Source organism: Danio rerio, chromosome 12, assembly GCF_049306965.1.
Source record: "Danio rerio strain Tuebingen ecotype United States chromosome 12, GRCz12tu, whole genome shotgun sequence".
NCBI lineage: Eukaryota > Metazoa > Chordata > Actinopteri > Cypriniformes > Danionidae > Danio > Danio rerio.
The window spans coordinates 51665001-51680115 of record NC_133187.1 but is presented as its reverse complement, the minus strand read 5'-3'; the positions used below and the strand labels follow the sequence as shown (position 1 = coordinate 51680115).

The 15115-nt window shown below is 48.0% G+C and overlaps 2 protein-coding genes across 3 annotated transcripts in view; both read left to right on the top strand.

Annotated features, from left to right (window-relative positions):
- The first annotated feature begins 2737 nt into the window (after positions 1–2737).
- Positions 2738–8530, top strand: rgrb (retinal G protein coupled receptor b). 2 transcript variants are annotated; one of them, XR_012387611.1, is made up of 7 exons: positions 2738–3250; positions 5355–5511; positions 6818–6939; positions 7020–7179; positions 7264–8070; positions 8177–8314; positions 8387–8530. XR_012387611.1 is itself a non-coding variant. In NM_001024436.1 (7 exon segments), coding segments are annotated over 7 exon segments (876 nt in total). In that variant the 5' UTR covers positions 3016–3174; the 3' UTR covers positions 8516–8530.
- A 4989-nt stretch (positions 8531–13519) lies between these two features.
- slc18a3b (solute carrier family 18 member 3b) overlaps positions 13520–15115 on the top strand; it is a 1726-nt gene continuing 130 nt past the window's right edge. Inside the window, exon 1 of the mRNA NM_201107.1 lies at positions 13520–15115. This exon is cut by the window's right edge and continues 130 nt beyond it. Within this exon, the coding sequence (NP_957401.1) occupies positions 13673–15115 (1443 nt within the window). The 5' untranslated portion in view covers positions 13520–13672.

Sequence of the window (15115 nt, the reverse complement as noted above, 5' to 3'; positions counted from 1 at the left end):
ACACAGTATAACACACACAGTATAACGCACACAGTATAACACACACAGTATAATGCACACAGTATAATACACACAGTATAACACACACAGTATAATACACACAGTATAACACACACAGTATAACGCACACAGTATAACACACACAGTATAATGCACACAGTAATGCACACAGTAATGCACACAGGCAGAAATGCTCTCTTCTGCAGAATCAGTGTTCATGGAGGGTAGATTATGAATAAGATGCAGCTCTCTGATATTCTACATGTCTCTTCAGCTGTGAGTTTAACAGATGTGAGTTGTAATAGTTGCTAATGTTATTGTCTCCACACTGTAAAACCCAACAGTCAGCTTCATCAGATGACGTGAGTGTAGTTCACTCAACATTGACTGAAAGTTAGTTCTACTCATGTGCTGGTCAGTGTTGAGTTAGTGAAATACCTCATTACTTCAGCTGAGATGCAGTAAGTTCACAGTACTCATTTAGATTAGTTTTTAACTCAAATGGTTTGCTGCAATCGGTTTCCTCAAACAGTTTGAGTTGCCTTAACTTACTGGGTTTCCAGGACTCAGCTGGTTTGAGTTCTCTTCATTTATTGGGTTTTACTGAGCTCACATTGCTTCGTTTACTCTAATGCAGTGAGTTCACAGTACTCATTTAGATTAGTTTTTGAACTTAATAGTTTGTTGCAGTCAGTTTCCTCAAAGGTTTGGAGTTACTGTGTTTTACAGTGCAGGGTTTAATGTTCACGTCAGTCAGAGTAATGCGCAGATGCTGTTATTTACAATATTACAGTTTATTCGATCAGTAAGTGCTCACTCATACTTCAGCTACTTTTCCTAAACTCTTAACACAGACTCTCCTATAAACACCACTGGAAAAATACATTTAGTTAAATATAGACTAACTCTTTATTTCAGAACAGAGCACATCTTTCTCTGAACACACTAACTTTACCAAAACACTGACCCGATCTGTCAAAGAGTAACACATAGTCCATCAGAGTTCAGCAGAATGTCGGCAGCTGTAGACATTACAGAGACAGCAGAGACGTTCATGCTTCAGTTTACAGGTATCTGCATGCAGAACATGATACTCACTGTTTGACACTCATGGTCTTGGTTGGGACTGTGTGTCCACATGTACAGCAATGTTCACATGCAAAAGCGTTCCAGTGAAAACTAAGAAGATTTCTCTCCCTTTACAGTCTCGAGGTCCAGTAGAAACACGGTATTGCTTACAGTGAACAAAATATCCATCAAACACACGAGAGCATGAAGAAGAAACAACAGCAAAAAGCCCAGATATTAAGGGGATTTAAGAACACAAGCACAACATGGCTGTTTCTGATCTCTGTGATCTTCAGGGTTAGTCCACATGTGTTCATCAGCATCACTCCTCCAAGTCCCGCTGTTCCTGTACAGGTGTAAATGAATCAGCCCTGCCTCTGAGAAACTCAGATAACCCATCATAACCCAGCTGTGTGTCGATTATCCAGGGGTTTGTTCATCAGCTGAGATATATGCTGCTGTTGTTTTGAGCTGATATCATTGCAGAAGCAGAGGTTCATACTGTATCTGAGGTTTATTGAGTATGGTGTGTGCTGTTGAGTGTTTCCTAAATAAAACTGTCCATCATTTTGTTGGGAGGTACAGCTCATGTGTTAAGATGTCAGCATTGTGTAAATGTGTGCGCTGACTGCATATTGGGTGAAAACCACATGCTCATTGTGTTCAGAGTTATCTGACAGCAGGTGGGACAAACCTGAGTGACTGAAGTAAACAGTGAGTGTGGCGTACTTACAGCACTGAACAGCAGGTGGCGGACATGAGCAAACAGCCATCAGCCGCAAATACACACCCGTGTGTGTGTGTGTGTGTGTGTGTGTGTGTGTGTGTGTGTGTGTGTGTGTGTGTGTGTGTGTGTGTGTGTGTGTGTGTGTGTGTGTGTGTGTGTGTGTGTGTGTGTGTGTGTTTTCAGAATACCCTTTGTTGAGCTTAAACTTTTCTGTGTCGTATGACACACTGTTGCTTGTATTTTGTCCGCAGTCAAACACACACACACACACACACACACACACACACACACACACACAGCTGAATGAACATCACTCATAGATGGTTCAACACTGTCGGCTTCAGTCGCAGTGTGCTCGGTGTTCTTCAGGCAGTGTTCTCCACATCAGCTGATGATCGTGTTTTGCTGTGTGCAGAATGTCAGCTCAAGAGTTTAGCGAGATTACACTGAACACACTTGGAGCAGGTTTGTAGAATGTCCGTGTGTTTCCCAACAGCATTAACATCTGAAATCTGAGTATTAGTTTCCTAACACAACCTTTGACTGGGGTCAGGCGGACACACACTGCTGGCGGCTGATTGTGTGTGTGTCAACTTCTGAACTGATAACACACACACACACACACACAGAGAGAGAGAGAGAGAGAGAGAGAGAGAGAGAGAGAGAGAGAGAGAGAGAGAGAGAGAGAGACTTTATTTTATTATATATATATATGGCAATGTATGTTAATTACATATGACACATAACCCGTCATCAAATTACACGAAAACGGCCTTTACACACGCGCGTGTGTGTGTTTTCAACAGGTGTACATGTGTGTGTTCGGATTTAGATATAACTGAACACGCGATGATGACCGCAGATCACAGAATATGTACTGATATATGGGATGTTTCGCCATGGGTTACTGTTAAAACACACAGAAGAGCTGCTGCATTCCCCAATGAACTAACCGTGATGCGCTGAACTGACCAGAACGCGCAGCGTCTACAGTGAAGCTGAGCTCATCATGATGCAGCGGTGTGCGAGAGAGCATCACCGGTATTAAACAAGCAAACCGGGAATAACAGCAGCAGAGAAATGAGCAGGAGTCTGTAGATCAGCACACACTCTGCGTCTGGGACACGCGTGATTGGACACAAGAGTTTTTCATAACAGCACACACACACACACACACCTGCTGCAGCGTGTTTGTCCGGTCATCTCTGCGCTCGGGCTGCGCAGGACTGCGGCCACTGTGCGCTGCTGCTCGGATTTCACAAACTTCTGCGGTTTAAAACATTCCTGCGGGGATTTCAGGAGCTTTAAAACGCGCACACGCGAACAAACACGCATATAAAGACCCGCACGGAGACCCTGCAGAGCTCAGCGCCGCGAAGATGGCTTCTTACCCGTTACCGGAGGGCTTCACCGACTTCGACATGTTCGCCTTCGGGTCTGCGCTGCTGGTGGGCGGTGAGTGATGCGGATCTGCCAATCAATAATCAATAACTCATGCGTGCTTATGAATGTGTCGATCATAACTCCACTGTTAGACCATACTTTAGTAAAGTTTTATTACAGCTGATGCTGGTCTCCTCATAGACACTCTTCAGTAGTAAACACCAGTGTTTCTCAACCACACTGCCTGGAGTAAAGTCTATTGTACTGTAGATTCTAGTGTTCACAGCTTATTCTCCTGCATACTGTACTGTTACCTGCAGTGGTGGTTCTAGACCAGTCCACTTGTACTTTTAGGGGGCATTTTAACATTCACAACACAACTTAAACAACTATTGACAGTCACTTTTATTTCATGCATCCCTCTGCAGTCTTCATAAACAAGATAATTAAATAACTTAAACTCAAAATAACCCTCATGTTCATTCATTTGAAAGTCACTCTGTGCTGTAGGAGAACACATTGTTCACATTCACGTACATCACGGCACATTTCAGCAGCTGTGAACTCTACCAGATGCAGCTGAAGTTGAGTGATCTTTAGCAAACCCGAGAGATGTTCACAGTATTTCCTAAAAAACACAAATCATTCTTCTGGACTCTTCATTCGTCTGTCTTAGAGTTTGTCTGAATAAAAGCAGTTTCTCGTTTTTTAGAGAGCATTGTTACGGTCAGCATTATCAGCCTCTTTAAGAAATATTTACTGTGTATTTTTTGATTGTGTATGTAACGGAGGCCAGTACAGGTAAACCTCACTCCTCTGACCTCTAAAGCTGCTCTAGCGACAGATGCTAGGGGCCATGGTCTTTAGCCTCCTTGTTAGAGCAACCGACTCCCATGGGGAAGGACAGCGGTTTGAAACCAGCTCGGAGCGGGTTGGGTGGCGTAGGACAGGCGGGTTTACATCTACACAACAAACCAGTTACACAATAACTGGACTAATTCAAACTGTCCGAGTTAAGTTACCCTAGTGAAGTCTTTAAATGACACTTTAATCTGAACACAGCTGTCTGGCACAATAACTGGTTAAACATTACATACTGACTGCCATCATGGGGAAGACAAAGATGAAGCTTTCAGAAATGAGTGGAACTACTGTGTTTAAAAGCGTATCGTGACTGAACACTAACATCTGATCACTGTGTTACGGCTGTTCTCCAGTACTTGCTGACTGTTTATAAATTCAGGACCGCATTTGTGCGTGTAAAACTGGACACTCAGTTTCTGATTAATAATCGCCTCTGCAGAGCCGAGGACTTCCTATATCTGCACACGCATGGATTTGCTCTTCAGTGTTTGGACTCTCAGTAGAGATTATTCAAGCACACTGAACTGAACTGAACTGAACTACACTGTTTACATTTCCGATGATCTTTTATGTGAAGCTGCTTTGACACAATCTACATTGTTAAAGTGCTATACAAATAAAGCTGAATGAATTGAATATTAAAGATTTTAAAATGACTATTTAAACAGAAGCCTAATATAATCAACAGTGGACAATTTAATAGTTTTCCATAACATGAACGTGACTGAAGGGGAGTTTTTGTCATGACCTGTTTTAATTTGGGGCTTAACTTCTGTCAAATGTGGGAAACTGATGCGCGCAGCACCGTCACTGACAACAGTCACAGGAAAGCAGAGCGAGAGAGGCCTGTCATATCTCCATCTGCCACCGATGGCTTTTATTTGATAGGAAAGACACACTGAGATTAAAAATCTTTTTTACAAGAGTGTCCTGGCCAAGTCACATTGCTGCATTACTGTAGCAGTAGTGCTTTACTGTGGTAAGCAGGTGAATTACAGTGCTGTGCTGTAGTATGGGTCAGACATGGTAAAGCAGTATGGTAAAGAAACACTGAACACAGTGAAGAGCCGTCAGCTGAATATCTGTAATGCAGAGACACACACACATGCGGAAATAACCCAGTACATCCTGCAGTGTGTGTGTGTGTGTGTGTGTGTGTGTGTGTGTGTGTGTGTGTGTGTGTGTGTGTGTGTGTGTGTCTGCATTACAGATATTCAGCTGACGGCTCATCACTGTGTTCAGTGTTTCTTTACCTCAGGGTTGTTGTCTCCTGCGCTGATGTGCTGGTTCTGAAGGTCTGCTTGTGTTTCAGGTCTTCTGGGGTTTTTCCTGAACGCGATCTCGGTTCTGGCGTTCCTCAGGGTTCGAGAGATGCAGACACCCAATAACTTCTTCATCTTTAACCTGGCCGTGGCCGACCTGAGCCTCAACATCAACGGCCTAGTGGCAGCGTACGCCTGTTACCTGCGGTCAGAACCACTGCGCACCATTACAGCAAACACTCTGTGTGTGTGTGTGTGTGTGTGTGTGTGTGTGTGTGTGTGTGTGTGTGTGTGTGTGTGTGTGTGTGTGTGTGTGTGTGTGTGTGTGTGTGTGTGTGTGTGTGTGTGTGTGTGTGTGTGTGTGTGTGTGTGTGTGTGAGAGAGAGAGAGAGAAAACATTCTACACAATATATCAAAGACATGATAGTTGCTTACCTATATAAGCAGTGTGTGTGTGTGTGAGTGTGTGTGTGTGTGTGTCAGTGTGTGTGTCAGTGTGTTATATATCTATAAACAATGTTGCGTCAAAATTCATCTACTATTCATCCTAAATAATATATGAAAATAGGGTTAGTTAGTGATTATGTCCAAAACCATGTGTTGATAAGAGTAGGCTCCTTATAGAGTAGAAGCGTCCGCTGATATTACCCACAGTGCATTGCGCATTGGACGTGAATTCGATTTAGAACTACAAATCCGGGTGAAAAGTGTAAATAAACTACAAACATGGTGGACGAGCAAGACCAATCGTTAAGCAGAGAGGCTGGGGTAAAGCTGTTAGTATGACTGTTCATTAATATGGAGCCACTGGAACATGTTTAGACTGCGTGTTCAGTGTTCTGTGTTCTGTGTTCTGTGTTCTGTGTTCTGTGTTATCTGTAATAACAATACTGAGCTTCTATAAAGATGTGTTTGGACATTACCGTCTGAATGCAGAATTACCCAGACACTGGAACATGTCTCTGCATGACAGACTGGTGGAGGGCAGATTATCCGGCTCCAGTAGCGCAGGACACTGAACATGACAGCAGTGTGGATGATGGACAGGGCTCATCACCAAACAACACACCGCTCTGTTCATGAGGAAGTCGTGTGTGCCAAAGCTTGAACACTCTTCTGTTACACACTCAACAGTATGTAGTATTCCTTCACAAAACAAGTACACACTTTTAGGGTGTAGTATAAGTGTGTGAATCGGGACGCGGCACTAGAGTCTCTGAAACACAGCAGCAGATTCCCCTCAGCAGATCTGAAATCAGCCTCTACAGCTGCTGTTCCTCACTGTAACGATGCGTCTGTCCTCCTCATACTGCAGCCTCTCCGCAGATCCACTGACCAATCAAGGGCTCTAGATGTGTGTGTGTGTTGATGTACATTAGTGTATAGTGTTTGTGTGTATATGCCTGCGTGTGTGTATGGATGGGTTTTAGTGTGTATAGGTCAGCATTTGTGTGTATAGATGAATATATAGAAGTGTGTGTGTGTGTGTGTGTGTGTGTGTGTGTGTGTACAGGCACTGGCCCTTCGGCTCTGAGGGCTGTCAGCTTCATGCATTTCAGGGGATGGTGTCGATTCTGGCCGCCATCAGTTTCCTGGGCGCAGTGGCCTGGGACCGATACCACCAGTACTGCACCAGTGAGTATCTCTGCTGGGTCAGTGTGTGTTCTGCTGGGTCAGTGTGTGTTCTGCTTCTGAGTTTGTGGAGTGTGTTTCAGAGCAGAAGATGTTCTGGAGCACGTCTATCACCATCAGCTGCCTCATCTGGATCCTGGCTGTGTTCTGGGCTGCGATGCCGCTGCCTGCCATTGGCTGGGGTGTGTTCGACTTCGAGCCGCTGAGGACATGCTGCACTCTGGACTACAGTCAGGGCGACAGGTAAACACTGATCTCACATCAGCCCAGAACACCTGCCGACCTGCTCACCTGTGTGTGTGTGTGTGTGTGTGTGTCTCTCTGCAGGGGCTACATCACCTACATGCTGACCATCACTGTGCTGTACCTGGCCTTCCCCGTGCTGGTGCTGCAGTCATCCTACAGTGCCATCCACGCCTACTTCAAGAAGACTCACCACTATAGGGTACTCGCTAAAGAACACACTGCTATAGGGTACTGGCTAGAGAACACACTGCTATAGGGTACTTTCTAGAGAACACAACGCTATAGGGTATTTGCTAGATAACACACTGCTATAGGGTACTCGCTAGATAACACACCACTATAGGGTACTCACTAGAGAACACACTGCTATAGGGTACTCGCTAAAGAACACACTGCTATAGGGTACTCGCTAGAGAACATACCGCTATAGGGTATTTGCTAGATAACACACTGCTATAGGTTACTCGCTAGATAACACACTGCTATAGGGTACTGGCTAGAGAACACACCACTATAGGGTACTGGCTAGAGAACACCGGTATAGGGTACTCACTAGAGAACACACTGCTATAGGTTAGTCGCTAGAGAACACACTGCTATAGGGTACTCGCTAGAGAACACACCACTATAGGGCACTGGCTAGAGAACACCGGTATAGGGTACTCACTAGAGAACACACTGCTATAGGGTACTTGCTAAAGAACACACTGCTATAGGGTACTCGCTAGAGAACACACCACTATAGGGCACTGGCTAGAGAACATCGGTATAGGGTACTCACTAGAGAACACACTGCTATAGGGTACTAGCTAGATAACACACTGCTATAGGTTAGTTGCTAGAGAACACACTGCTATAGGGTACTGGCTAAAGACTGGTCTAGAATCAGTGATGGTGTCAGTGTGATCTGTGTGTGTGTTCATCTGCTTCAGTATCAGTGTGTGTGTATGTGTGTGTGTGTATGTGTGTATGTGTGTGTGTGTGTGTTCATCAGTGTGTGTCGTCTCTCTGTGTGCAGTTTAACACCGGTCTGCCGCTGAAGGCTCTGCTGTTCTGCTGGGGTCCGTATGTGGTGGTCTGCAGCTTGGCCTGCTTCGAGGACGTGTCTGTGTTGTCGCCGCGTCTCAGGATGGTGAGTGTGTGCCGTGTCGGTTATCATTAGCATTAGCTTTAGCACTAGCGCTGACGTGCTTCTGTTCCGCAGGTGCTGCCGGTGCTGGCCAAAACCTCTCCCATCTTCCACGCCGTCCTGTACGCGTACGGAAACGAGTTCTACCGCGGCGGCGTCTGGCAGTTCCTCACCGGACAGAAATCTGCAGACAAAAAGAAATAAAGATCTTCATCTGTGTGTGTGTGTGTAGCGCTGTGTTTATGCCTGCTGTGTGTGTCGTTCTCTGCATCTCCCAGAATCCTCCACTGATTGGTCCTCATTAGCGGCTGTGTGTGTGAGTGCAGCTCAGAGAGAGAGAGAGAGAGAGAGAGAGAGAGAGAGAGAGAGAGAGAGAGAGAGAGAGAGAGAGAGAGAGAGAGAGAGAGAGAGAGAGAGAGAGAGAGAGAGAGAGAGAGAGAGAGAGAGAGAGAGAGAGAGAGAGAGAGAGAGAGAGAGATAGAGAGATAACATGATAACAGGTCAGCTGCGCTCCTCCAGAATCTCTGATCACACTAGCAGCACACATTGGCGGTTCTGTTGATTTATTGATCTGTGTGTGTTTGTGCAGCGCTGATCGAGCCGCTCTCCAGCCTGCGCTAATCAGCCGGATTATGAATTCTCCAGGGTTTATAATCTGCAGTAATGCCTCTGCTCTCGTATCGCTAGATCTGTATTTATGACGTGTGTGTGTGTGTGTGTGTGTGTGTGTGTGTGTGTGTGTGTGTGTGTGTGTGTGTGTGTGTGTGTGTGTGTGTGTGTAAGAGGATCAGGACAGCATTAATGCGGTTGGTCATGGGGCCGCTCACACACACACACACTGATCCTCAAACACTGACTCCTCTGTTAGCAGCGTTCCCTGATTATTGCTCATAAGCAGGCGGTTCTGTGTGTGATGGTCCACACTCTGGGCTGAAATGAGACTGAATGTGTGCTGTTGGTGATAAAGGAGCTCAATATTCGTCCTCAGATGATCTCCACACGTGTGTGTCCTCCTGTGTTTGAGGACTCTGGTGTGTGTTTCCTCTCTCCGCTCATGTTCAGCAGTCTTCATCCCTCCTTTGACAGAACTGGCTGCTGGACGTGTGTGTATGGACCCTCTCTGTCCGCTCTGCTCCACTTTCGGGAAAGATTAAATCATTTTTCAGAACTGCTGACCCGCTTTGTAGAAGTTGTTTAACTGGAGACGCCTCAGTCTGTTTTCTGGAGATGTCTGGAGTATTTAAAGCAGGGGGTGAGCTATTATCAGCACTGATCAAGATCAAGAGGTCACCGATTAAATAACCACTCAAGCACTATATGTGGAAGACAAACACACACACACACACACACACACACACACACACACACACACACACACACACACACACACACACACACACACACACACACACACACACACACACACACACACACACACACACACACACACACACACACACACACACACACACACACACACACACACACACACACACACACACACACACACACACACTGACCTTTTGACTTCATAGGGCCATTTTTTGGACACAAACGCACACAAACTTAGACTCCTGTATACACACTAACACACACACTCACTCTCGGCCACACACACACACACACACTCTCTCATCAGTGGGTCAGTGGCGTTCAGGCTCTGCTATCTCTGCTGTGGAAGGTGCCGCTGACCTGTAATCTGGATTATCTTCTTCAGTCTTCTCAGAATCAGACGCTGAAATAGACGAACACACACACACTGCAGGAACTTTCTCACGCTCCTCAGACTCCAGATTAGGACACACACTGCAGATTCCCTCAGCGCCTGACACATTTCAGAGTAAAGGAGATTCGGGACTCTGATTATAGTCAGGAACACTGATTCAGCATCAGATCCTGCAGCAGCACTGGACTCTACAGCAGAGTGTTTAATCCAGATATAGAGTTTAATCATCTACTGAGGAAACCTGACTGATGGGGTCCGCATAACACACACACACACACACACACACACACACACACACACTGTTATGGCTGAATGATAGAGACATTTCTTAATTCTTCAGAGGATGCAGAAGAGCCACACACTGATCAATAATGTTCTGAGCTGCTTTAATGTTGTCATGAGGGAACTGCCGCTTGGTAAAGTTGTGAAATAGTTTGAGGACAAGCAGGAAATGTTCATGAGCTGATTACATGACCACTCTGGAATGGTCTACAGTAATGCGGCGTGTGCAGTCCTGATTACTCCAACATGAAGCCCTCTTCTGATGATGATGATGATGATGATGATGATGATGATGCTTCAGCTCTGGATGATGGGAGAACTTCGTCTCCTTTAGTCCAGTTTAGTTTAATTAACCTTTACCACTGCAGGGAACAGCAGACACACACCGACAACACAACCAGTAACTGAACCTTTTCTCTAATCGGAAACCCCTGACTGGTCGCTCAGCTGGCCATTCCCGGTCAGAGCGCGCCATCTAGCGGCCACAGTGGAGTGATGCTCAATCCCTCGCTGTAGCGCCACAGTGAGCATGCGCAACGCGCTCTGTGGAATTCGAGAGAGCCACCTGCAGCACAAATGAACATCATCTGCAGACCGTGTCATTCTGCTTCTCCTGCACTGCTGGATCTACTGACACACACTCTTAGGAAAATACCTGGATATAAAGTTAATCAGTGCAGATCATCTATAATTTTCCTTAATGAATCAGAGGAACAGCAGGGTTACGCTTCTCTCTTTAATCAGACGGATATTTGTACATATCTGGGTATAATTGTCGAGCTCAGATAAATAAAGACACAATTCTGGAAGCTTCATCAGTAAAACACCCATGTCAATGATTGGCAGGATAAATATCCTAAAATTGAATAATCTCCCTACATTTCTTTATTTGTTCCAAAATATCCTCAAACCCCTCCCTCACAACTGTTTTCCTCCATCAAGAAACTCTTTACCAACTTTATTTGGCCAAATAAACGTCTCTACATCTACATCTATTCCCCATTTGATCAGGAGGACTAAAGTGTCCACACATTCAGTGGTTTAGTGCACAGCTCGAGCATCTGCGACTGTTCAGCAGCACTTTATTCTGATGCTCTGTTTGAGTATTAGCAGCCTGTCTGTCTGCTTAATGTCTGCTGATCTGCTTCAACCTTTGACTGACTATAAGACACTGCAGGTACATGTCAACTTACTCTAACCCCAGCAGTCTACTGATCATGTAATGAGGATTAGTTGGCATGTAGATGTGATGTAACAAACCAAACAGACCATCAAAATAAAGTGTGGGCTGCTTCTCCTCTGAAAGCTCCTGCTCTGATGGATCTGGAATCCTGTTACTCCACTAACAGCACTGCACATGACTAATGTTTGGGTTGAATCGTGTAAATATCTCAATATAAATGCCTCCTGGTCACGTTTTAGTCCTGTTTGGGGTCATGTTCATCTAAACCAGGACAAAGCCATGCAGGATGTCAGATATGGGCTGAAAAGGGTTCAGGAAAGTGCCGGATATAATGAGGATGAAGTATTCGTGTCCTTTACAGCTGTTTCCAACACCCCGGAGAGCTTTTTAAATATCTTCAACTCTGAAGTTTCACATCCGCATCTCAAAATCATTCATTCATTTTCTTTTCTGCTTTGTACCTTTATTAATCAGGGGTTGCCACAGCGGAATGAACTGCTAACTAATCCAGCATATCTTTTATGCAGCAGATCCAGCCATAACCCAGTACTGGGAAACACCCATACACACTCATACACTACGGCCAGTTTAGTTGATCCCTATAGCGCATGTGTTTGGACTGTGGGGGAAACCGGAGCACCCGGAGGAAACCCACACCAACACAGGGAGAACATGCAAACTCCACACAGAAACACCAACTGACCCATTCGAGACTCAAACCAGAGACTTTCTTGCCTGTGAGGCGATTGTGTTGCCCACTGCAGAAGATAACACTAGCATTAGTTACATTTAAAACCTCATGCAAATAAAAAGCCATCAGCCTTTCAGTTCTTGTTGTGTTGGATTGCGACCCCCGGGGTAAACTTTAACTCTCACTCGGATATGAACCGGGCGGCTTTATTATGAAGTCATCGGGCTACCGGCTGTAGGGAAAGATATCTGCATTCTGGATTTAATTCAGCATTTTAGATATTTTAAAAGTCAATCAAAGCAGCAAATGAAGACCGAGTGGGTTAACCCCAGCATGAGCTCCACTCTGAGCTCCGGAACCCCCTGATGAAGAGCTCGCGGGCTGCTGCAGTTCTGCATTAGAGAGCTGACGGTCACAGTGATCAGTTCCCCGCGTGTCCAGCAGGGGTCAGTGTGGCGCCGCTACAACAGCAACAGCAACCGCAACACACTGAATAAAACTCGCGGTTTACTTTGACCAACACCTTCAGTTACTCACAGCCAGCCCGGGCGTGCAGTGTTTCCTCTTTAATCTGATATCAGGTTATTATCATCTGGCTTTAGTGGATTAGCCTACTAATAAAAGCAGCTGTAAATGATGGCGCTTAGACAACACCTGACTCTTTAACCAAATTAAACTTCCACATCTCAGAGTAAAAACAGCAATGAAAGCATCATTAAACACGCACAATACAGAGTGCACACCTCCTCCTCATCCCTGAGCTCAGACAGCGCCTTCACATGCAGTGCTGGACTCATTCAGACACTTTCACCAGGTGTACAGATCAGGTGTGAGGAGACACACTGTGTGTGTGTGTGTGTGTGTGTGTGTGTGTGTGTGTGTGTGTGTGTGTGTGTGTGTGTGTGTGTGTGTGTGTGTGTGCAGTTTGGGTGTATTAGGTCTCTCCTCAATACTTTACGCGGAGCTTCGACCCGCTCACCACACTCTGCTGTATGAACATGTGCTGAAACCGAGTTACAGGTTTAGTTCCAGGCTAGAGAGGTACTACAGCTGTGGTGTGGAGAGCCGGTGCAGCCCTACCCAGATGAGCGGGACCCAGAGAGGAACGGTCTGCAAAAAGCGGAGGAGGAAGCTGGAGCTCTCAGTCTGCTCTGCGGGAGGATCTGGACTCTCTGCTGTATCTGATGGAGAGATCCTGGCGCGCGTGACCGGCGACAACAGGTGCACAGCCTGCGCGCACACGAGAGAGCGCACACGGTTGCGCGCGTCACCGGCACTAAATGGGAAAGAGCTCAGTCGAGAATAATGTCCACGGAGGACGCAGAGCTCAGGACTGAAGCCGTGAGGGGAAAACACTGAAGCAGATAGCGCCGAGCCAGCGATCGCGCGGAGAGCTCGTGCGTAATTCAGACGCGCGCAGAGGAATGACAGAGAGCCCGCTCCGCTGATCCGCCGTGGGACACTCACCGACCGAAGGTCATGCAGTCCACCGGGGCACCGGGGCTGGCTCAGTCCGCCGTCCTGCAGCTGTCCGCGATGGGCGAGAGGAGCCGAGAGCTGGGCGGCGCGCTGCGGGAGCCCGAGCGGAAGCGGAGACTCCTGCTGGTGGTGGTGTGCGTGGCGCTGCTGCTGGACAACATGCTCTACATGGTGATCGTGCCCATCATCCCGGACTACCTGGCAGACCTGCGGGGCGAGCGGGGAAACTCCTCCGCGGACCTGGACATTCAGATCGGGGTTCTGTTCGCCTCCAAAGCCCTGCTGCAGCTGCTGGTGAACCCGCTGTCCGGCACCTTCATCGACCGCGTCGGATACGACCTCCCGCTGCTGATCGGGCTGCTGGTCATGTTCCTGTCCACCTGCATCTTCGCCTTCGCAGAGAACTACGGGACGCTGTTCGCCGCGCGCAGTCTGCAGGGTCTGGGCTCCGCGTTCGCGGACACCTCCGGCATCGCCATGATCGCGGATAAATTCACGGAGGAGGCGGAGAGGAGCCGCGCGCTGGGCATCGCGCTCGCCTTCATCTCCTTCGGGAGCCTCGTGGCGCCTCCGTTTGGCGGAATCCTGTACGAGTTCGCAGGTAAACGCGTCCCGTTCATAGTTCTGGCCTGCGTGTGCTTGGCGGACGGCGTTCTGCTGCTGACGGTGGTCAAACCTTTCTCCGACAGGACGCGCGAGAACATGCCCGTCGGGACGCCCATCCACCGGCTCATGGTCGACCCGTACATCGCCGTGGTGGCGGGCGCGCTGACCGTCTGCAACATCCCGCTGGCCTTCCTGGAGCCCACCATCGCCAACTGGATGGAGAGCACGATGGACGCCTCTAAGTGGCAGATGGGGCTGGTGTGGCTGCCGGCGTTCCTGCCGCACGTGCTGGGGGTCTACATCACCGTCCGCCTGGCCGCCCGGTACCCGGAGCGGCAGTGGTTCTACGGCGCGCTCGGGATGGTGATCATCGGTGCCAGCTCCTGCACGGTGCCCGCCTGCAAGACCTTCGGCGAGCTGGTGTTCCCGCTGTGCGGCATCTGCTTCGGCATCGCGCTGGTGGACACCGCGCTGCTGCCCACGCTGGCGTTCCTGGTGGACGTGCGGCACGTGTCGGTGTACGGCAGCGTTTACGCCATCGCGGACATCTCCTACTCCGTCGCGTACGCCATGGGGCCGGTGGTGGCCGGGCAGATCGTGCACAACCTGGGCTTCGTGCAGCTGAACCTGGGCATGGGGCTGGTGAACGTGCTGTACGCGCCCGCGCTCCTGCTGCTGCGCCCCGTGTGCCAGATCAAGCCCTCCTTCTCGGAGAGGAACGTGCTGCTGGAGGAGGGCCCGAGCGGCCTGTACGACTCTATCCGGCTGGAGGAGCGCGCGCTGCGGCGGAAGGGGCTGAGCGCCGGCGCCGGTACCGAACACGGGCTCCGAGGGCGC